Consider the following 23,974-nt stretch of genomic DNA (forward strand, 5'->3'; position numbering starts at 1 on the left):
TCCCACAGTTCATAGGAAGTGGCAAAAATCCCCCCAAAGTTCTGCTAACTTAGACATAACTAATGAGTATGACACAAACTTCTCACTCCAAATGTCTTATCTGTGCACCAGGAAGGGAGCAGCAAGGGAATCCGGCAGATTGTGTGGGCTGGAGGGAGGAGGAGGTAGATAGAGGCAGGAAGGAGAGGCCTGGGTGTCAATAGTTTGCCCCTTAAAAAAAGTGTTGCTTAAAGGGTCTTCTGCAAGGGAAAAAAAAAAAAAAAAAAAAGGAGAAATCAAAAGCAAATATATTGTTGAGTTTGGGAAGGGCATCGCTTTGATGTGTCTTATTTTCCAGGAGGTGTTCCCATTCTTTGAACAGAAGTGGGGCACAAAGGAGACTTTTGGGAACTTCTGTCTCTTGTGCTCAGGGGCAGTTGGCAGGGTGTGGGCTTCTGGCTCACACAAGAGCAGCCCTGAAATGAGGCTAAAATGTGCCCCATTGCACATAACCTATGAGATGGAGAAAAGGCTGCAGCACATGCCTACAGCATTCCAGGTCTGCAGTACATCAGCACTGCAGCTGCCAACCAAACTCATGCAGGTATGGGCTACTTTCCTTGTGCTCATCTCCCTTCCAGCTTCCACAGGCTGTGGAGGCTTGCGTGAGGGACTTCAGTGCAAATAATGCCGAGAACACAACCAGCTGCCTCTTTCAGCCTCCCCAGGTCCTGAATCCCTTCTCATTCTGTGTCTCTAAGTGTAATTGCATACAAGAAAAACCCTCTCTAGGCTTGTTCTGTTTTACAGACTGCCTGATGGGATTATCTTTCCTGTCATTTTGAAGCTTGTATAAGCATGGGACTTACACCACTCAAGCTAAATCACACTCATGACACTCTGTCTGTCTAAATTGTTTTCAGGATCAAGTAATTTATTTACAGATCATGTTATTTATTTAGGAAAAAATGAATTTAAAACCAGAATTTTGAAATAAGTGGAAGACATAGATAATAAGGACATTGCAGTCAAGTATCAATATCCTGTGGAGCAGGTAAGTGCCAAATAGCAATGATCTTAAATACTGAAAACTGCACTCTCTGGTCTCAAACCACACAAAGAAAAGGCAACTTATTTGGTCAGGCACAGACTTCGTGGGAGGTAACACTCACTTAGACACTACAGTGATGATAGGCAGCCCAGACATATCCAAGAGAGGCAGATCGATTATTCCTGTAGCAGTAACCTTGGGGAAATATTTGTCTGTCATAACCCCAAAGCAGATCAACTAACATTTGGGGACTAATCTGATGCCCAGTCCAGTCAGTGCAAATTTTTACATTTATTTACTTCCATGGCTGCTGGATCAGACCTTTTGGGACTACAAAATATCATACAAGCTTCTCTTTCCACTGGAAAAGCTATAAATGTGCAAAAAGCTGAAGCCAGGAACAGCCAGGTGGAATTTGGCTGTGGGTTTATTAAGTAACAGAAACATCTCCCAAAGCTGAAGGGTGTCAGTGCCCAGACAGGGGTCAGGGGCACACACAGTCTCCTTCATGCACTTGCTCCATGCACAGTGAGTTCATAATTCCTATGGGAATGAATACAGAAGCAAGCCAGGTATGGGGGCAGATCTCCACCTCCATCCTGGGAAACTGGTGGCAGTCCCAGGGGTCACTTGGGGCATCACCACCCCACACCTATAGGTAGGGATGCCCTTCAAAGAGCAACCAGATGAGGCCAAAGTCCATGTGCATTTTCTCCAGCATAGTCCAAAGCCCAGAGCTGACTTTCTAGGATTTATTCTTGATTTTAAGTGGTTGTTAAAAAAAAAAAAAATATCATCACGGAGGGGACTGTGTGCTTTAAAGTGCTTCAGCAGGCTCTCAGAGTCCACTTATTTCTGAGTGAAGATGGATACCTCAAGAGGTTCTCCTCACCAGTAAATAATTCATAAAAGACAAACAAGCCCAGGTCTGTTTGAATTAGAACAAAATATTTCTTTAGAAAAGTGAAGTGATTAAGCACAGGAGGAGTTGGAGATGACAGCTGGTGTCTGCAGCTCCGGATGAGTCACCTTCACTCGCCAAGGCCCCTCTCTCCGGGAAGTGCTGCTGCTTTTTTTTTAACCCTTTGAGATTCCCAGGAATGATTTGTCACCAGGGTTATTAGCATTTCTCCCTTGATATCGACAGCTTGTCTTTCCTTCTTCTAACCGGTGAGTGATTTCTTCACACGCTCGCCAAATATAGCCAAATCACCATGGTAAACGTATCGACAGAATCATATTAACAGCTGCTGAGCATTTACAGGGCTGTAAGTTATACAAAAAAAGAAGGAAGAAAAACACACATGGAAATAAACCAACTCTGATCAGCAGTGACAAGCATTTATTTAGGAGTCACTCGATGGAAATATTTTTTATGTTTTAATTGCTAATTATAGGCTACTACAGAAAGATGGCTTTGGCCAAAATGATCTTTTAGACTGGAGCGTTAAGCCAGAAGTGAGCACATCCTACCTGGATGTGTCTTAGGGCATCAGGAGAAGAAGGATTAATTTTTCAAGTGCTGTCCTTGTTTAAATAAACCCTGAAGTTTGCCAGTCAAAGTTGCATCTCTCCTGACTTACCAAGCAAGGACATCTTAAGTGTACAGTCTAGGAAAGAGGTGAAAACACATCTCTGTAAAGACATGCCTTTTCAAAATCATTTGCTGAGGATGCTCAGGTCCTCCTCTGACATACTGGGCATCACAAAAGGACCAAAGGGGCCACCAGGTAGTGGGCAGCAGCTAGCAGCAACCTCACTTCTCCACTGTGCAGCGGAGCATCACCCCACTGCCTGCTCTAAGTCACACTGACCCGCAGGGAGAAAACAGCTGTTCTTCTGCTCCCCTTTCTCTGCACGTTCAGGACACACTCAGCATCCCCTACCTGCCCCCACATTTGGAGGTATACTTTTATTAGGGACACACAAGTCCCTAACAGGTATGTGCAGGATTCTCAGTGCTTACTTTGAGGTACCCAAGTTCCAGGATTGTTTCTGACCAGATGTTTTTAACCCTTCAGGATTCCCACAAATTTGTCAGGAGCCAAAGCATTTCATTCTAAACAGTTGGTGACAGGTGGGAACCCTAAACCTGTCTCTGCATCACCCTGCACAGGACCTGCTCTATTCCCAGAAGAGCCACTCACCTGCCCTGGTGCTCACAAACATAAAACCGACTTTCTGTACAAGGGAAAACGCGTAAGGAGAGCTGCTTGTATTGAGCAAAGCGTAGAGACCCACGGCGAACTCACTCTCGAGAAATTTAGATGTAGAATAAAAAGACTGCTCTAGCCAGGCCCTCAAACAACCCAGCTGGGCCATGAACCCATGACCACAGGGGAGAAAGGAAGAGTAGATGAAGTGTTTCTGCTGCATGAGGACATCCACAGTTGGTACCTCAGGCATTTCACCAAGGTTCTTGCAAGAGTTTAAATCCAATAGCTGCTACTTCTGGACGTCTGAGGGATGGGGTTAGAAAGCTGAGTTTCGTGGGAGCTGTACTGCAGAAGGAAGCTGAGTGGATTCCTTCTGTTGAAGGCAGAAATGGGATGGGGAGAGGCCTGGGCACTACTGACCCGCAAATACATTTGCTGAGATCCCAAAGCTGGCTGAGCTGACTCACCTGGCTCACTCTTCTGCAGCGTCCCCTAATCTTGTTAGAGGTCCAAGGGAGACAGCCTTGTAAGGTAACAGATTCCCTTAATCTTCATGTGGCAACTCAGAGAAGGGCATCATGGAAACTCAGGTATGGTTTGCTGGCTGCCAAAGCAAGGACAGCGAGATGGGGAAGGAATGGCCACCATATGAGACACAGAGACAAGAAGCCACCCCCAAGAAAAGTGCTTATTCTAATCCTTCTCATTTTCTTTGGGCATTTTTCAAGGCAAACTGGGGGTATGAACCAAAGTAACTTCTCCTGCCTCTGCTGCTCACAATTCTTGCCTGCTATAGAAAAAACACAGACCAGACTACAAAATGAAAGCCCACAAAATGTTAGTGCAAAGCATTTCTTTAAAAATTACATGTAAAAGGTATTTTAGTTTTCAATTTCTTCCCTTCAGCCACCTTCCCCACTCAGCTCCTTACCCTCACACACACCCTTTCCTTCCCCAAACTCCTTTGTTCAATAGAACAAAAACAGAAAAAAAAAGGAAAAAAAAGAAAAAAAAATAGAAAAGCACCCACAGAAAAATCGTGCTACCTCACCCCATCTGCCCTTAATTTCCCTCCCAGCTTCTCTGCAACCTTCTTTTAAAGCAGACAGTGGGGCTGCCAAAGGATCACAAGCCCGGTATCAGAAAGGTTCAACCCAGCCTCATTGGGACCTGAACTGCTCAGGAATGGGATGGAGGAATAGGGCAGCATCACCATTTTTTAAATCCCTCCAGCCTGACTCTTGCACCATGAAGCTGTTCTTTTGGGCCCCCCATTCCCAGAAGAGCGGCACCATCCTGCTTTTTTATTCAGCCCTCTTTCTAAGAGCTGTCAGGCACTGTGGGCTCTCTCAGACCTCTGACCCAGCACTTGAACAAGTTTTTCTCTCATTCTGTTAAGTCAGTGGGTGGCCTGGAGGTGAAGAGCTACACCTGTGGCCTCTGGGAGCACCACATCCCCTCTGTCCTGCTCCAGTAGGTACAGCAGGCTGTGAGCTTCCTGCCAGCTCAGTCATGCCCCTCACTGATGTTTTGCAGTGTCCAGAGACAGGCTGTCTTGCAGCTTGGAGCTCCCACACTCACTGGGAGCATGACTGGTGGGATTTCAAGGACTTGCAATTGGTCAGAGCCAGATCTGCCTGTGCACAGGAAGCACCCTCCACCAACCATCTGTATCACCTCCAGCATCTCCCAGGTTGCAGGGAAGGAAATACCGGTTAATCTAAATCCAAAACATTATGGATTTGGATCCAGGCAGATGAACCTACCCCAAGGAGGGTGAGGGGATATGAAAAAAGGAGAGACCTTTTAAAAGGTGTCCATTTAAAAGGAGAGACCCAAAGGGAAAAACTGAGCCATGCTGAGCCATGACATCAGTATCTCCAGTTGCTGGATTCTGGCTGCCTACAAAAGACCCCTTCACACCAAGGAGCCCTTCCTCCTCCCACCAGAGCAGGGAGCAGGTGCCTGGCACACCAAGAGCCATGCCTTATCTGTGAGGTGTGATGGTGCTACTGGGAGAAGGAAAATTAGAAGCAACTTCTATTGCCTAAGAAATCTTCTATTCTAAGAAATCTCCATCAATTTCCACAAGAAGCAAACTCTGAAGTGTGACTCTGGCTCTGACCCCTGCAGAACTGGGACCACAAGAGTTACACACAGGAATACTCCAACCCTCCGTGCATCACTCAGGGAAATACAGGACCTGGCAGAGTGAGCTCAGAATACAGGAAGCAGAAGTTTGCTGAAAATACAGACGCTAAAAGCTGTTCGGGCAGGCAGTGCCAAGTCTCATTCTTCATGTAAGAGAGCTCCCTCTAGGTCAAACACTCGGGTATTTCAGAGCCGTCGCTCGTTTGGGATCCCATGCTCAGACCTGATACCTTTCTCTGGAGAAGTGCCTGTCAGTCAGAAAGCCCACAGGCATCTGTGGCCTGCTTTCCCCTCACAACGTGACCTTCCTGCTGCGGGCACTGGCCACCTGTGCTGTGTGTGTGACACGTGTGCCCAGAGCCACCAGTCCTTGGAACTTCACCCATCAGAGCAGCTCTGACCTCTGGATGTATTTAAAGCACATTGAGATGTGGCACTTGGGGACATACTTTAGTGGTGGACATGGCACTGCTGAGTAAATTGTGGGGCTCGATGATCTTACAGGTCTTTTCCAGCCTAAGTGATTCTGTGACTCCATGATGCTGATATGTTCAGCTGCAGCTACACCAGGGAAGGAGCCAACCCATAATTTCTCCAGTCCCAAACCCAATCTTTACCCTTCTTTGAAACACTGATGTATATTCCACAAACTGATGAGCAGGGGGAGTTCAGAAGAGGCTTTCAAATTCACAGAGCTAGAAAAATCAGATGGAAAAGACTTAATGCTGGAAAATGCTGGACCATTCCCTGCAGTGGGATCCCAGGAGCTTTGCACAAACTAGTTTTAAGCCTTGAAGTCTTTAATACAACTTCCTGTTTTATTTTTCTTTTACCTAGACTGGTATTTACTAATAAATATGCAGCTGGGTATATACAGAACAGCAGGTAGCTCCCATTTACAGCTGTATATAACTGACTGCAGCATTCAATACCCTCACTCTGCTATGCAGTATAATACTCACAATAAAACACACACCGTATTTGCAACTGTGTTCATGCTACTATTCTGGTACGTGACACACATTAAGAAACATATTCAGAACATAGAAAAAAAATTACCATTTACATAAAAAAAGATGCACTGGGATTTTCAATAAGTTCCAGCATAATACAGTATCATTTTTATATCTTGTCTGCTCCCTTGGTCTTGCTGATTTAATACATTTTTTCTCTTTATAACCAGAAACCTATAGGTTGTATATAGATTTTCTTAAGCATAGTATATAGTGTCAGCGTGTATTTATAAAACTTTACCATAGAAATGTAACAATTGTCAGAATGACTTAATCCAAGGGCCATCCAGGCCAATATCCTGTCTGCAGCAGTTTTTGCCATTAATATGGATTAGGCAGACAATACAGTTTACTACAACCTAGTTTTAAAACCACGTTAGTGATAATACTGCTGCCGTGTGTAAAAATGGTTATAGAGCACAGAGTGCAGAGAAAGAGCATCATCCCTATAGGGCAGGGAGGGAAACTGAGCCAGGGGATATGGAAATTTGTTTCACATGTATAAAAATATATTATATTTACATAAACATAAAACTTGATGGAGATTATATATAAGAAGGAGCTGTCTAGAGCCCCAGATAGCAGCATCACCCACTCCAGCCCTTGCATCCCGCCATGTGTCCCTGCCTGGCACCAAAAGAAGGGCCACAAGCCTGGGAAGAGTTAATGGTGGAGGTCTCAAATCCAAGCGCTGCAGGTGTCTGCTTTTAATTCTTTGCTGCTCTTCTCCTAAACAGCCCAAGGATTTCCACCCACCCTCTTTCTCCTTTACAAATGAGTGTTTAACATAAGAAGAGAGGCAAGAGGAGCCAGGGCAGCCGGGAGATCTCCTACAACCCTTTCTAGGCAACCTGAGCAGGCGGGAAAAGGCAGCTGGCTGGAGCCCAGCGAGAGAGCAGGGACCATGGGAAGAGTCTTCTCACATCTGGTTAAGTGCTGCTGAACCCTCCGACGAGCTGCCTAATTATTACAACACTTCTGCCGAAAAATTAATGTGCTTGGCCGTCTGCACTGGGGCAGAAAGGGTAGGAAAGCAGCTGTCAGGATGCAGGCAGCGATGGGAGCACCAAGGAAAGAGGTCTGCGGCATAAGAGCACAAGAGAAGGGCAAGGAAGCTCTGCCTGAAGGGACCCTGCTGAGAAAACAGCTTTCTCCCTGCTTTTTTTTTCTGCACAGCCCCTAGGAGAGGACAATGCCGAGAGTTGTTAATCTAGCAAGAACAGCCCTTGCAAAGAGCTCAACAGTGATGCCCTGCCTACCAAAATCAGCAGTACGACCTGCCAGCAGCCCAAAACATAGATAATCATCCCAAAGATCCAATAGCAGGGTCAGGAACGAGACCCAGGACACTGAGGTCCCTTCTGCCTGGCATCTGCTCACTTTTCCTTTTTGCTGAGCTCTCATTTCAGTAACTTCCAGAAAATCCAATTCTGGTATTTTCTTTTTGTAAGTCTCTATATGTGCTGTAGGTACAGTACCACCGAGTTAGCACCATTTCTATGTGCATCTCCATATTCATGTGTCTCTGCCACAACCAGTTAAAAAAGGCCGCAAGGAAGACAGCAGGGTCCTGCCCCCCCCAAGCTCAGCTGTCTCTGTGTCAGGTTAGTGGGTAAGCCTCTTTCTTCTACAGCTGTGGTGGGATTAATCTCTTTCCCTAGACAAAAAGGTGGGCTTATTTCCCAAGAGGTGTCCAAGTACACCCAGAGAGCTCAGCAAAAGCAGCAGCCTGCTGAGTGCCTTTTACCCACAGACATTTGATGAAATTAATGACACAAAAGTAAGTGTAAAGGCTAAGACAAATAGAACTGGCAACAACTTGAACCTTTGGCCTGTCCTTTGAAAGTCTCTGGCAAGTCTCAAATCTTCTTGATCTGCTCACTAAAAGGATGACTGTCCCACAAGTATTTTCCAAGCATTTGTTGGCAAGTTGTAGGAGGAAAAAGGCATTTCACTGAAGCTGTTAGTACAAAAGCTCAGCTCCAGCCAGGGGCTGGACTCCACTTCAAATTATAATATTTTAAGTACCTGAAAATAAATATTTTGTCAGCTGCTGAGAATTAAGAAGTAGCTTCGACCTTTCATAGAGGGGAACCCTGCAGAGAGCGGCGAGGCTCAGAGAGTTAGTTGCAAAACAAGCTCTGCCTGAGCCATTCAACCTGTCTAGCACACACACAGCCTCCCCTCCCATACTCCCAGCTCCCTGCACTCTGCCCAGAGCCTCTGGGGCACGACAGGCTCTCCTGCACCCAGCAGCTCCTTCCCAGCCACAAAACATGCTGACAAAAGGGACTGAAGCAGCATTTTTACTATAAACTGGGTTCCATGAGTAAACCGAGCATCCTTGAGATGGCAACAGCAGAGTCACTAGTCCACTCCCCTGTTGCTCACTGGTGCTATTGTGTCATATTGTACCACTTGCAGACCTAGGAATTTTGTCCGCAAGGATTAAAAATATTCACTTTTGTATTGTAAAATCTATGACCAAGCAGCTGGGTCGATGTACCCATCACTCTTTCACCTCATTACCTCTTGGACCTCTGAGCCACAGTGAACGCTGCTCATACTCCAGCAATGGCAAAAGGAACAGACACAAAGCAGGAGATCTCTGCTTTTCCAGCAGAGCTCAAGGAGTTAAATCCCTCTCCCTTCCCCCCATCTTTCTGCCTTTGGCCTTTAGATCAGCCCTGGTTGCCAATGAGGACTCATCGAAACACCACCAGGCTGGGCCTGTCAGGAAGGAAACCAGCGCGTCCAGAGTTTTGTTGTTCTAAAGACTTTTTTTTAAATTTTATTTTACTGCTCAGGAAGGAAGCCAGAGCTTGCGCTTCACTCCAAGAATGTTGATTACTCATCCTTCCCTGCATTATTTCTTTTATCTCTCACTTTTATCTACCTTACTCCAAATTTTTACCCGAAATTCCTTCTCTACCATTCCTAGCTACTGCTTTCAGCTGTTCATCCAAGTTTCATTAAAAAAAAAATTGGCAACTGTTTCCTCAGAAAAAAAATCCCATTTGTCATGTTTATTAAACAAGTCTCCATCCCTCCCCATACGCAGGGGGAGGCACCATGGTTATGACCACTACTCGACGATCTGGGCACTACAAAACATGAGCACAACCACCCTCATCTGGAGAATATCATAATCCCTGCTTTAGAGACAGATGATGAGAAATTACTCTGCTTGTCCAAGGTCAATAGAGTCCACAACACAAACTCAAGCTATGCTCAGGGCTTTGCCCAGGCAGCCCTTCCCTCTTCCTGCTCTGCATGGCTGCGAGGATTAGGCACGCTCGGCTCTGCCAGTAACTGCGTCCTTAATCTTCAACACACCCCTACCAGTCAAGCTAGAAACGAGCAACATAAGAATTGGTATGTGACGAGTTGATGACACATTTCCTTAGGTGCAGAAAAATGTGGGTCCTGGATCACCCAAATGTCAGTAAGCCACCTGAGTACACAGCAAAAAGACTATCAGCAAGTGGCGTCTAACTGCCTTCTCCTTCCAGGCTCTGCAAAATCCATCACACCACCCGGGGGTTTCCTTTTCTTCTTTGCCCAGGTGCAGCTAACAACCCAGACACAACTGGCAACACCTGGGAGTACACACACACAGATGTTTCTCATTGACATCATAACCTTCCCCAGCCTTCACCAGCACATGCCCACACCCCAGGGTGGGTGCCCAGGTGGGAGACACACACTGGATCCTCACGGTGTTTCCAAAGAGATGACCAAAGGTGAAGCTTTTTTTTTTTTCCAATTTAAGTTTCTTTCTTCCTTGGGATGTGGCACAAACCTGGGGGCTAATCTGGACCACACCATACACAGCTTCCCCAGGCTCCTACACCCACTACATCTCTGTTACACACAAGTAAGGCCAATGCAAGCTCTCTCTGCCCAGTTCTGTCTTGCTCTAATACAATCCTCCCCTCTTTCCACAGTTAATGCATTGTTTTCATTTTAAGAGGGGAAAATAATGAGATGGTGGGAACATTACTTCTGGCTAAGGGAGTCAAAGATCTGCAGACTTTCATAGCTTACTTTTTCCAGTATATCCTAGTCCTGATCCAAATATCATCATACTTATTTCAGTCCTGGACCAAATGTGGGACTGGACACAACACATTGGCCAAATTAAGACAGAAATAACTTGTAGCATTTTTCTACTTCATGCTCTCTCTAACACCTCTTGCTGACATTAAATTTCTGGTCTGCAGATGCCCTGCTTCCTGCACTACTGAATGTCCCAGGGCCTTCAACACAGCTTCTCTGAACACATTAGCCCCAAATCTTGAGTGAAGGCAGGCTGCCCATCACCTCCCCCCTTCCATAATCAAAACAGCTCTTTGAGAGCAACACTTTTGTGCACAAACCTAAATATGCAGAAAGGAAGGAGCAGCACAGACGACAGCAACCAGTCCCGAGGAGCAGAGCTGGCAGGAGCAATGCCAGCTGTCCTGTACAGGCTGCAAAGTGCAAATCTGAGGGCAAAGAAGCAGGGTTGTAAGAGTTTGACGGCCCATTCTCCTCTTCTCTCGTCTAAGGGGCACCTCCTGATGTATGAATCCACTCAGGCTGGCAACTTTTTGATTGTAACCATTAAGTTCCTCTGCTCCTTTTCAGCACAGGGTTATCCAGGTCACTGATTGCTCCTTCATCTCCCCAGCAAAAAAAAAAAAAAAAAAAAAAAAGAGCATCAGTGGTCAAGCTGTCTCCTCAGAGAGGCTGAAGACAAGGGCTCAGGAGGTAAACCCTGCCACCCTGGTGAAGGACTTAGCTAGAGGCTTATTTCCCATCTGTGGTGCTGGAAATATGAAGTGAGGCTGGTTTGCAACCAGAAGAATAAACAAGGGAAGGAAGAGAGCTTCTGCCATCCCCCTGGATGGTGCTGCAGAGTTTGGATCCCTTTGACCTGCACTGATATCCAGCTCCCAGGATTTCCACCCATCCACAGCCATCGCGAGATGGCCCCTGTGAGATGCAAACAGTGACAAGGAGACAAGGTTCCCTCTAGCCTGCATGGGCCAAAGGTTGGGCTGGGTGCGGGGCAGCTCTGCTGCAGCACAGCCAGGACACCCTGATAAGGCTTTCCCTCACCCAGCCAGAGGTGCAGCACCCAGGGTGTCATTCACCCTTCTCCTCTCTCATTCACAAACACCTTCACATCACCTCCTGAACAACATGGGAGCTCACATGAAGTCTCCTGTAGAAATTTTGTGGAGCATCCCCCCAAAAAGGACTGACTCCTAAAGAAATCTTCAATATTGAAAGCCAAGTTGGAGAACAAGGCAGAGCTATGATCTAGTACCGGGTCTCTTCCCATCCTTGCACAACTGCCAAAGCAAACTCTCTGCAATGAGGGATGATTATCCTATGCTTCCTGATAGTGAGGGATGCTACAGGACAGATAATTTCACATTCTAAATGGCTTTGCAAGTTGTTTCCTAAAGCACAGGGAAACAATATAAAAATAAGATGAAAAGATTGGTTGAGTCCCTTTTAATTAAAAATACCTTAATTTAAATCAAAGTCCCAAAGAATCCCATTAGATAAAAATGGGTCCTTCAGGGGAGTGCCCTTTTACTTGCTGCTCTGTTTACAAAACAAATTGCTTTTGGGGAGGCTATCACAGGGAGCCTTCACCCTAGCTGCTCTTCCCAGTGCTTTCTGATTTAGGTTTCATACAAGTGCCAGGAAGCATTCACCTGGCTCCCAAAGAACAAGCCGGTACTTGGGGAGCCAGCTGTGCCAGCCAGCCCAGCAGCTGCAGCTGGATGTGTCCTGCCAGCCTCACCCTGTCCCGGACTGTGGCACTGCACATCTAGAAAGCCCAGGTAACACTGAAGGATTGCAACTGAGAAGAGCTCACTTGCAAAAGCTCTTTCTAAATTGAAAACTTATTGTGGTTACTCTGGTGAGATACAGTTCTTAAGAATCAGTGCTGCTAGGGGATACCGAGGACTTAGTTTCCAGCTCTTCCTTTTAGGGATATCCAGAGACACTTGGTGCCTTCCTCTTCCCACTTGCAGCCCAGGATTCACAAGAAAATGCACAAAACACATTCTTGCTCTGCAAGTCAGTGCAAAAGCTGCTCTCATCCTGAAGTTAGCAGAAAAGGGAAGGTTTTAAAGCAATACTGATTAGAAACTATCTCCCAAGTGAGGAAGAATATGATGGAAGTGTCCCACACCTGAATTCCACAAGCAATTCTGCATTCAGCAGGACTCCCTCCCATGTTATCTGCGTTTAGGACAATAAATCTCTCCTTGCTTTGCTCCTCCCAAACATTGTTTTTCCCCTTCTTCTGTTGCTCAGGCCACTGCTGCAATTCAAGATGCCAGCAAATGGTCAAAGGAGAGAAGAAAGTGATGGCTAAGAAGAACTCCCAGATTATCATAATCACCCTCATGTTTTTAAAAGACAGAACAAAGATGAAATGGAGAGATACAGATAGTACCAAATCCAGTAGTACTTTTTCAGACAGAGCTTTCATTGACTTAAGGGCTGGGTCAATCTGTCCAGCAAATACCCAATACCCGACCAACAACAGGAAAATAACCCAGTTGTAAAAAAACCTGAATTCAGGGCAATGACTTTGTCCCAGATGTTTGTCACCTGTGAGATTCTATACTCAGGCCAGCAAAGCCAAGCAGGCAAACAGTGATGTTGCATGAAGGGGGAGAAAGACACACACACAGAGCTTACATGTGTAGATTTATAAAGGTGCACATGCCTTTTTTCAGAGGACGCTATACAGGAATCTGAAATAGAAATCCATTATTTCAGAAGAATTTCAATTGCTCTGCATAGCTGAAAAATGTCCGTAAAAGTCCCCAAATCTGCTATTCCATCCTGAAGAAGAGAGGGGAAACATTCACAGGCTATCAAGCACACTGACATGATAGAAGACCACCAGCGACATGAACCAGAGGATAAAAATAATCACAATTTGCTATCAATGGCTGCTTTTCTTGGAATATGGTATTAAAAGGAAACAACTTCATTCCCACTATGAATTTGCATTAGAAATCCATAATAAAAATAAAGCTTAGTATTATACAAATGGGTACAGTTCTCTATAGTGCTCCTGATGCAGATTAAGGTTAGACAGATTTTAGATGACAGTTATTTACCTCAGTCTAGCACCATGTATGCACAAAAAGAATTTATTTTATTGCTGCAGATATTAGCCAGAAAAAAGAGATGAGAGGAAATCTTACAGTCTCACGTAAAATATAATTATGTCTGTTTTCTACTCCTTGGAAGGCAAACAAAGAGAAAAAAATGAATCTGCTGCTAGCATTTAATGGGACTTGTCTAAATGATATCAAACAAATAACAGCCAGCAGTGATTCACTAACACCTTCACTTCTATTTTTTCATTGGGGAATTCCAAAAACATTAAGACCTTGTTTCCTTGAACACTTTCAGTCCTGCAGAGCAGGATTAAGCCCATGCCTGAGTGTGCCTCTTTCTTTCAAGACCTTCAAAATATCAAGGAAAGAAAAATAAATCACAGAGGCACTAATGCTTATTCTCTCCCTCCTGAAATGTTCACCCTCCCCCTGCTTCTCCCAATTCCTTATGCAATCACCACCAATCAACCAGGAAACTGTTGCTAACTCTTGAATTTTGCAAGTTAGCAAGTAAAATAATAAAACAATGTTTTAACTGTCAGAGATCCTGGCTCACAAAGTGCACTTTGGTCATTTCCTTTAATAACTGTAGTTTAGTAGTAATGATTTATAATAGTTCATAATATTCTACTAACTGTACTATATTAATAATACTAATACTTTGCCCTTGCCTAGCGTCTTCTGTCAGAAGATATCAAAGCGGCACGCTCCGCTGTGAGGGAGGTATCACTGCTCCCCCGTTAGGGATCGGGAAACCGTGACTCCAAGCCATGCCCGAGGTCAGGATTCCCGATCCCCAGCACAGCACGGCAGCCGCCAAGTCTGCCTGCACTTCTCCTGCCGCAATCCTCTGACAGCAGTCGAGTCTGATCGATGGGGCTGAAGATTTAATGTGATTCATTCCTTCTCGAAAAGCAAGGTTTGGCCAGTGGTTTTGGGGGCCGCGGTTTTGATGGGAAATACTGAGTAAGGTGGAGAGGGGGGGTTTCCCTGCAATTGTACAATAAGTACCCTCCTGCCAGCATCCAGGCACACAGAGCAAAAGAGGAGCAATAAATATTTACTGCATCCGTGCCCATCTCTCCGGCAGGAGATGGATGAATATAACATTTCGGTGTTGCTCAGCACTCCGAAGACAGTGGTTACAGCAGCTCCCGGGGAGTCCAAAAAGGAAGAGAGAGGGCACGAGGCATCTCTGGCATGGCAGAGATGACATGAAGGCTGGCCGGATGGCAGCGGCTGCACGGGGAAACATTTTGGAGGAGAAAACAGCCCCAGCCCTCCCCCTCAAACGATCAATTAAAAGCCATCCTTCTGCCGAGAGCGGGCGAGGACAGCAAATGAGGGCTGCGAGGAGCAGCGCCCGGCCGGGCTCTGCATGACAATTGATGGGAAGGGGAGGCCGGGGGAGGCAGCCCTATCCCTCCTCTCACCATGGTGATTAGGTATTCCGAGTGCGCCAGATAGCCCCAAATAACAGAAAGAGAAATATAAACTGGAGACCGGCAGATCCAAGGGAGGCCAGATGGCCCCGCAGCCGGCCGGGGCTGCTCCCATCCAGCCCTTCCCCACTTTTAACTGTTCAAACATTTCTTTATCCCGACAAGACAATTAAGCCGAACAGCATGGAAAGGAGTCTCGGCAACAGTTTGCGGAGGGAGAGGGAAGATTGTTGCCAGAAAAGGAGGTGATGGCTGCGTGCTCCAAGACCTCCACGCAGCACACTTTACTCCACAAGGATGGCGTGTATTTGGTGGAGCAACAGGGATGGATGCATGGCCATCATCCCTGCTACTGCCCATCTGCCTGTCCAGCCCTTCCAAAATTCCACTGTTGCTTCTTCACTCCTACATCACGCAGGGCACTGCACGACGGAAAGAAACATTCCACTCGATTTATTTCATTATTTCACAAGCGGAGTGAAGCTTGCGATTTCCCATGAACACGGCTGATTTTGATTAGCAATGAAGCATCACTTCATGTTAGACCCCAAATTTTACCAGCCTTGGAAGAGGTGCATCCCAGAGGGAAGAGTTGTGAGCAATGGACATGTGGACATGTGCATTCCCCCTCCAATCCATTGTTCTGCCACAAAAAAAAAAAACCTTCTTCCCCCCAGAACTTGTACATAGACACACAGAGTTGTCTACACAGGTCATAACACAAATCCCAACACATGTCTGCGCGGGTGGGCAACTGCACAGACAGCCCTCGATCTGATTTCCAAAGCACCACATTATTCAGGAATTCATGCTGTGGTCATCATAGCCCTGATGTCCATCACCTGAAGTGCAATTTACATTTGATCAATAGCAAACCAGTTGTTTCAAAAGGAAAACTAACTCCGTGCTAGAGATGTTCTTTAAAACCCCAAAGTGGAACAAAGAGCTCCTAAATACATCACACGACTTCTCCTGCAGAAAAGAAACCAGTTGCACCTCAAACTATGTCTACAGTGAAATATGATTATCTAAAATAATAATAATAATCAAAATAATGTTAATATAATCACTCATACTACACTCAGCAGACCCAAGGGATGAGCAAGGATCCCAGCCTGCTCCCAACTCAAATGCTCATTCCCTGGGCACAGCAGGAGCTGGGCAAGGGCCACCAGCAAGAGCAGGGAAACTGAGACTTGGAGAGCCAGACTCTGGCCAGAGGATGGAAACTGAATCAGTGGCCAGGATGTAGAGGATCATCTTCACGCATTGGTCTGTGCTCCACATCAGTCACAAATAACACGTGATGGAGACCAAGCAGCAGAAAGTCATGGCAAACCATCTTCTGTGGTCCCAGGGAGGCTGGGGCCATGGGCTGCCTCACAGGGATGGCAGAGGTCTCTGCTCTGACAAGGTCCAGCTCTTCGTCAGGAGGTCCTGGCTTTAGCACCAACCTCTGCCTGTCACTTTGTGAGAAAGCAATGCCACAGAACTGGGTACTATGATTGAAGGACACTGAGACAGATTTTATTGGAAGTAAAAAACAGGAATCTTTCTTTCCCCCCGCCCCCGATTTTAAAATAGGGCTATAGATCTCTTTTGCAGAAAGGAACGTGCCATTTATTTCCACTCCTTCTAGGAATCTCAATTATTGTACGCTTATTAAAGCAAACCCATAAAATACATCTTCCAGTGCCTTTAACACATGCTTTACAAGAAGCTCCTAAACTCTAACAAATGGCATTATTTTTCCCAGCAAACACCTAAGGGAATGGACCCATCCATTGCAAAGTATGTCTGCTTATCCCTGGAAAGGCTCCACTTTTCCACATGTTCCCTGTATACTGCATTGCTCTGGATGTCCTAAATACTGACATTTTACAGCAAGAGATGACTTACCTAAATGCAGACATCTCAGCCCAATTTGCTGATTAACAAAGAATGCAGAGCTACCCAAAAGCACCCCAAAGATGTTGTCCCTTCGTGGGATGTGCAGTATGGGTCCAAGCATCATCCTGCTTTAAAAGTAAGGAAAGGTTTATGCAAAGGGCTGAGCAACCTCTACTGCATGAACACATCTCTTACGGGGCCAAGTGCTAATCTGGAATACACCAGAACATATCACAAATAATTTTACTGAATTCTGCTGATTTCTTCCACTGGTGAACGCAGGCTGAGACTTTCTTCCCATGTTGCAGGGAACAAAAAAAGCACCTTCCAAACATTCCAATGTTTCACTTTGATCCGTGTTTTCTTGCAAAGTTTTCCAAGCAAAAACCTATTTTTCAGGGAAATTAGAACTCAGTGATTACCTTTTATAAAAAAAAAATAGAAAAGGAGGGAGAATTTCTCTAGAAAATCACCATTTAAGCTATGAGGTGAAACAAATATTTTACTGATCTATTCAAAAAAGGTTCCTGTGCAGTGGAACAGAAGACCACGCAGGGCAATCATAGTAATTCAGCTTCCATGTAACTGAAACCCTTTCAGCAATCTGAAAAACACACCAAAATGGTGAAGCTCTGCAAACCTGAAAAGCACCCGTTAGACATGGGAGGGCGTTGCTGATCTAATAAAATTTTACAATTTTTCCTTGCAGTTGTAGAAAAGCCTAATTACATTTTTACCTTGAAGCTACAGCCACCTACCTGCTCCTTAAGAAGCACAAGCAGGCAGCTTTTACAAAGAGTTATATACAAGAGTTACACAAGGAATCCACAAAACTTCTCAGAGACGACAAACCCCCAAAGTACACGTGCCTACAGAAACTTCGAAAATATATCTGCAAATGCTAATGGAAAAAAATTACCACCATTCTATCGGCAAACAGTGATCTCTTGAATTCTTCACTTCAGAACTTTTTGTTTTCTGATGGCCAGCACCAAAGACCATTAGGATCCTCTAAAAGCTCCACAACTCGCCCTCAGCCTCCAGCAAACACACCCATAGGTGTGTATGCACACACCAAATAAACTCGCCGTCTTAACGGACAGAAGTTTCCATGGTACAGTATCTATATGTGATGGGAATATGACACAGAGCCAACAGACATTTTTATTGTAATCATCCTGGTAGTTACAGAGAAATTTTAATGCTGATGAAGTATCAGGGATGTTGCATTTGACCAGCTCTACCATGCAGAAAAGCATCTTAAAGAAATTCAACACGGTAACAAAAAAATACAACAAAGCACCTTCCACTTCTGCCCAAGTTTTCCAAGCTGCCTGTAAAGTTTTTATTCTGCTTCCTTTCCCTGGCAAGTTCCCTGTCACGGCACTGGCAGCAGCACTGGCACTCGGTGTCAACCTGCCTGTGTCTGTGCAAAGCCCTGTCTGCTCCCAGAAGGAGCAGATCCGCGTCCGGCACACGCTCTTGGCAAAGGCAAGGCACGGCGATGGATGTGGATGTGTCTGTCTGTCCGCAGCTGTGCTCCATGTGGTCTAATTCATTTAACAGATTTACTTCTTTAAATGGGGTATCTGACAGGATTTTGCCAGCAAGATCCATAGCAGCTGATGCGCTCTAAATTCATTTAGCCGGTGGATTCTCTCCTCCGCCGCTATCTCTCAGAGAACTCTTTCGAGCAAGCTTCATTTTCCCAGCCAGGTTATATCGATAAGGAAAAGAGCATCAACAAAGATGTCTCTAAGCCTTGCCATCTCACCTGCCTCCCTCATGGATAATTATACTACCAGCTTTCACACATCCACATGTGCTCCCACCTACAGCCACTTTCCCTACAGACCCAAAAAGAGAGACAGGAGATGCTGAACAATGAAAGGAGCTTACGGCACAAAAAGTAGCATGGTCGGGGGTGGATCAGAAGGAGAGGGGGGAGAGACACAAGAGATCACACTGCTACTGCAAGAAATACACGGCTCCTTCCATCAGTGGGAATTGTCCTACCCTCGCAAACGCCGACAATAAAAGACACACTTGCAGCATATTTCAAAACCAAAGAGCGATGGATTTAAAAGGCAGGTTGATTTTATGATGACTTTTATTGAAAAGGTACGCTGGGTTTAGGCAGATGTCTTTTAGCACCGGTAAGTTAGCACAGTGCCTAATTCAAGGAGACAGCCTGAGGAAGCAGCGCCGACAGGGGAGAGAGAGCCACAATGTCTCTATTACTCTCCTTGGTATCATAAAGGGGAGAAGAAAAATCACATCTGAAAGGGAGAGGAAGCAACGGTGCAGCAGGTTTTTGTTTTTTTAAAAAAGTAATAATAATAACAACAACAATAATAAAATTGTTTTCTATTAATAAAATTGAACAGAACAAAGGAGCCCATGTGAAAAGCAAACCACTCACTCCTTGATTACACGTCTGGGTTTACAGGAAAAGTCTAATCATAAGTTAGCGCTCTTCCTTGGGGTACCATGCTCTGTTGCCCCCAGACCACTCCCCAGGGAGGGTCACCTCGCTGCTCTGCAAACCTGCCCTTCATGAAGGACAGCTCTGACCCTCTGTGCAGGCAGCTCCACAAGGGACAAGGTGATGGGGGAACAGTTACAGTCGTGAACAAGTGCACTGGGCTCCTTCAGTCCAATCACTGGCCTGCAAAAGGGCACATCACCTTTCAATGGGTACCAAAATGGGGGAAACAGAGAAAGCACATGATGCAACAGCTTATTGAACTGTAAAGACAATTTGTATTTGTGTTAAAGAGGAAGCTCAGTGGCCAACAATATCCTTAAGTTAACCAGAGGAAAAAGTACTTTTGTCCTAAGCTGAGGCAGGAATCCTGACCGTCGGTAATGCATTTGCTCTAAGAATGGTGTGCATGAAGAAAAGATCAGAAAGAAACACCTGAAGAAGCAGGGTGCACACGCTTGCTGTGAGCTTTGGGAAAGTTCCTGCTACACATTCCAGCTGCATCCCTGTTTACACACGTACCTGTACCAGCACCTATAGCCTCACACTGGTGCATGGACAGCTTTCTGTATGGTCAATTTCACCTCTCCAGCTTTGTGCTGAAAGGTGAGTTTCCTTCAAGAGTACCTCATCTTAAAATCTGTCAATATCCTTTTGGAAGAACAAGGCAATATTGCATGGCTGAGCTCAGCAGGCAGGAAAGGCAGCTTTGCCTCTGCCTCCAGCAAGTCTCACAGAACTCTGGGGCAATCACCTGTTGCGTATCTCAACAAGGCACAATTAAAGAACCATCAAGTCAACAGAGGTACTTACATCTGTCACTTCGGTCTTCTGGACTGGATGAGGTCTCACGGTCAGAAATGAGGCCAGAAACAGCAAAGATCTTCTTCCCTGTATCATCAACTTTGAGGGAGCCAGGGGAGCTGGAGGGGAGCTGGGTGCCAAACTCATACTCCTTCCCATCAGTGTCTGAGAAGCGCAGATGGGGTGAGTCAGTGTCGTGGCAGTTTTTGAGGCGCTTGGCCGGTGTAAAGGCTGACTGGTAGCTCTCCCGGTCTTCAGTGGATGCAAAGGGGCGGAAAGCCCCAACGCCGCTGTGGTTCAACATACTGATCGGGGTGCAGTCCAGGTTGGGGGGTGCAAACTGGGGGTGAAGGTGAAGTAAGGATGGAGGAAAGTCACGGTTTGCAAATGCTCCCGGCACCCCGCCTTGGCGGTGATACATGGAGGCAAAAGTATATGAGCCATTGGTAAAGGGAATGTGCACGTCCTTGTCTGCTGACACAGGGACCCCAAAAGGCCTCGGCTGCTGGCAGGGAATGGAAGCATCACGGCTGGCTTCGGCAGTGGAGGCAAGAACCATCAGTGCTGGGGAGGCCAGTGGGTTGGGGAGATAGGGTGAGTTCTCCATCTTGAATGCTGCCCGGTGTAAGTCCATCGGAGTGTCTTTCCTCAGCAGGATCACAAGCAGAACAATCTTCCCCGGAAGGAAAGCAAAGCGATGCCTAGGAATGGAGCGGGGAAAATTACTGGAGCATCATCACCCTTCGAACACTGCAAGGAAACAGAAAGGGAAAGAAAACACAGCCAATTAGGTTTCTGCACTCATTTCTCCGGGATGCTCCAGCAGCAGAGTGGCCACATGTGTTACAAGCCACCGGCCGGAGATGCGCCACTGTTCTCATTCGAGAAAATCAATAGACAACTTCACACGCTAGTGGAGTCAGCCCTGGCCCTCCAGGTTAAAGGGTATCATCCAGTGCAGATGGATGAAAGGCAAACCAAACATAATAACATGCAGATTTAATAATGCACTAATAAAAAATGTTCAGTCTAAAATTAACATAGTAACTCCAAATTATAAGTGGAATTTTATATGGCAAGTGGCACACATATATATATCTGCAATAAACTTAAGAAAGCCCCCACATACACAACCTCTGCTATTTGCTTTTGCTTGGGGGTTGGGTGTGTAGAACCAACATAAAATATAAAAATATCCATTGCACACAGTTACCCAAATCAGAGAGCACACATGGTTATTACTGTGCACAATGCTTGAGACGTACGTAACTGACAGGTATTTTCTCTCCCTCACAGTACATATGGGTAGATGTATACAGACAGTACTCAATACCATCATATGTATGTATACACACCACTGGAACGTAGGAATGTGGCTGTGTCTGGGTGTGTGTGTGTGTGTAACACACAAACACCCATGCATGCACCCACAGTCCCTGCGAGCTAAAGGAGAAGAGACTTCCCCAGTAAAATGCCTGGCGTCTCTGATAATATTTAAAATCATAATGGGTGCTTCTGCCATCTGATCTCTGCAAGCATCTGCCTTTCGGGTCGGGGACAAGAGAGGATGGATCAGTAATTTTAGTTCCTAATGCACTCACTCTTAAGTAGATTTGTAAACTGCCCTGGATGTGCCATTAACATTTAGAGGAAAATGTTAACAAAATTTCTGCCTTGCATCTTGCTGAGCCTCCCAGGTTGGCTGCAACCACCCACCCAGCCACAACCCCCTCCCAGGGTGAAAGAAGGGAAAATCCTTCTTTCTCTATCTCCCCCAGTTCGCAGTGCCTTTTTGTGTAGTTATTTTCTCCCCCAATCAATCTCATGCCTTTTCTTTTAAGCTTCCGCCGCCTGCCATTCAGGCCCCACAACCCAGCTTAAAATACAAGGACTATAACTTTGAAACAATATACTAGCCGCTGGAGCTCAAAGGGCCAGAAAAATCATATAATAATAAAAAGCTGTTACAAATTGTGCCTCTTAAATCCAGAGGGTCAAACATCTCAAATAAAACTTAGTGAAAGAGTGTCTCCCTAATGGAGTGCCTTTTGTACTCCATGAATGAGGGAGCCTAGGTTAACAAAGTGTATGAAATCCAGTCTGGGGCTTTAATGCAGTTCAGTGATAGCATTTCCTCTCTCCCATCCTGTACCCAGCCGCTCCACTGACTGTTATGAATTGTGAAGATGAGTGGACATCATCTCTCTGCTTCCTCATTTGGCACTCCTTACAGACATCATTGCTAAATTACCAGATTATGTATCTCGCATTAACGGATTTGCTCTCTTCCAAATTTTAAATAACTTTCTCGTTGAGTTCTTGCCACAGGCAGTGAGGGGGAGAAGAAGAGTGAGAGATGCCAAGGGCAGCCTGGTCAGCACTGCAGTCCTGGGTACACTTGCTCTGCTGCTTCACATGAGGCTGATCAAAATCTGGAGGTCAGAAAACTGCAGCCACTGGCAAATTTGGAGTTTTTGGAGAATTATATAACCATGTAAATATATATATATATATATATATATATATATATATATGCGTGTGTGTGTGTGTGTGTGCACAATTATATTTTCGAAGAGATGCATGCAAATAAGCCACTGTTCTCAGAAATAAATGATCATGCACATGGAAGCAAAACTGAGCAATCACAGAAAAACACAGATTTCCAGGAGAAAAAAAGAAGGCAACCACCTCTGCCTGCTTTTCTATTTTTACTTGTGCTTTCACACCATTACGTTAAATGTATTTCATAAATTAGTAATCTGGCCACAACACTTGACACTCCTGTAGGATACTGTGAATCACTATGGCCATTTATTCGTTTGCAAACTTCATTACACCAGGAATAAATCAACACATTACAATATCTCAGCCAGCCAAATTTAATTTTTTTTCAGCTCCCACTTCCTTTTTCGTTCTCTCTTGCTCCCTTCTCGCCCAGCACCTCCCCACCCCCCAGCAACATGGACAGATTAGGCTGCGGCGGACCAGTCATTATGAAAATCTATCGTTAATACACTCCCAATGTCAAAATGTCATAGGTTTAAATACAGAACCCAAAAATAAGAAAACTAACTGACCTTCTTAATTAAAAAAATATGGATTGCAGGGTAATCAGCTGGAGGGAACACTTGGTGCTGGGAAGGCAGTGGGCACAGGTGGAGTGAGGAGCTGCTACTTTTCTGCCTCTATGCTGATTTTTTTTAATTTAGCACCTCGCGCAAATCCAGATTAAAATAACTCCAGCTATTGATCTGAGCAGTGGAATTGACATTAATTTTAGTTCACTTCTCACTTTGCAAAGGGATCAATAGGAAGTAATAACAGCTGACATCCCCGCTGAAAGGAGGAGAAAAGACGGGCTAGAGACAGAAATCGAAAAGCAACCAAATAAATCAGCAGCTACTTTTCCACGGCATCAGACAAACTCCAAACAGATTGCAAAAAGTCTTTGTTGAATTAACTAAACAAGGAGTTGAGGGAGGGAGGGTGGAGATCAATCTAGGAAGCTATATAAACTGTCTACCAAGTATGAAGGTTAGATGGACATACTGAAAACTAACTATGTTTTTTTTAGTATTATTTTTTATGGCTACCCATATGCACACTTATTGGCTTTTAGAGCAACCCTGTTTAAGGTGTACACAAATTACCTGTGCAATCGTGTATGTTCCTCATAACGAGGCTAAACACACCACGACCAAGGCAAATTGTATCAAGAGCCTTTAGCTCTGAACCATAAAAAAAATCTCTCACCAAGAAACAAGTAGTAATCAGTTCTCTCTGGTTTAGTTTTGAATCCTCTGCTTACAAAGGTCGTAGCATGGCGCTGCATAAGTTAAAAGGAAAGTCTGATAAAAGTAG

General features: G+C 45.3%; 1 protein-coding gene across 10 annotated transcripts in view; it reads right to left on the minus strand.

Annotated features, from left to right (window-relative positions):
• Positions 1–23,974, minus strand: part of RNF220 (ring finger protein 220) — a 222,210-nt gene that overhangs the window by 193,467 nt on the left and 4,769 nt on the right. For all 10 annotated transcript variants that reach the window (XM_033067117.2, XM_033067113.1, XM_033067119.2 and 7 more), the window contains exon 2: positions 20,123–20,863. In XM_033067117.2, the coding sequence (XP_032923008.1) occupies positions 20,123–20,747 (625 nt within the window). In that variant the 5' untranslated portion in view covers positions 20,748–20,863. The remainder of the gene's footprint in view (positions 1–20,122; positions 20,864–23,974) is intronic.

Source organism: Catharus ustulatus, chromosome 9, assembly GCF_009819885.2.
Source record: "Catharus ustulatus isolate bCatUst1 chromosome 9, bCatUst1.pri.v2, whole genome shotgun sequence".
Classification (NCBI taxonomy): Eukaryota; Metazoa; Chordata; class Aves; order Passeriformes; family Turdidae; genus Catharus; species Catharus ustulatus.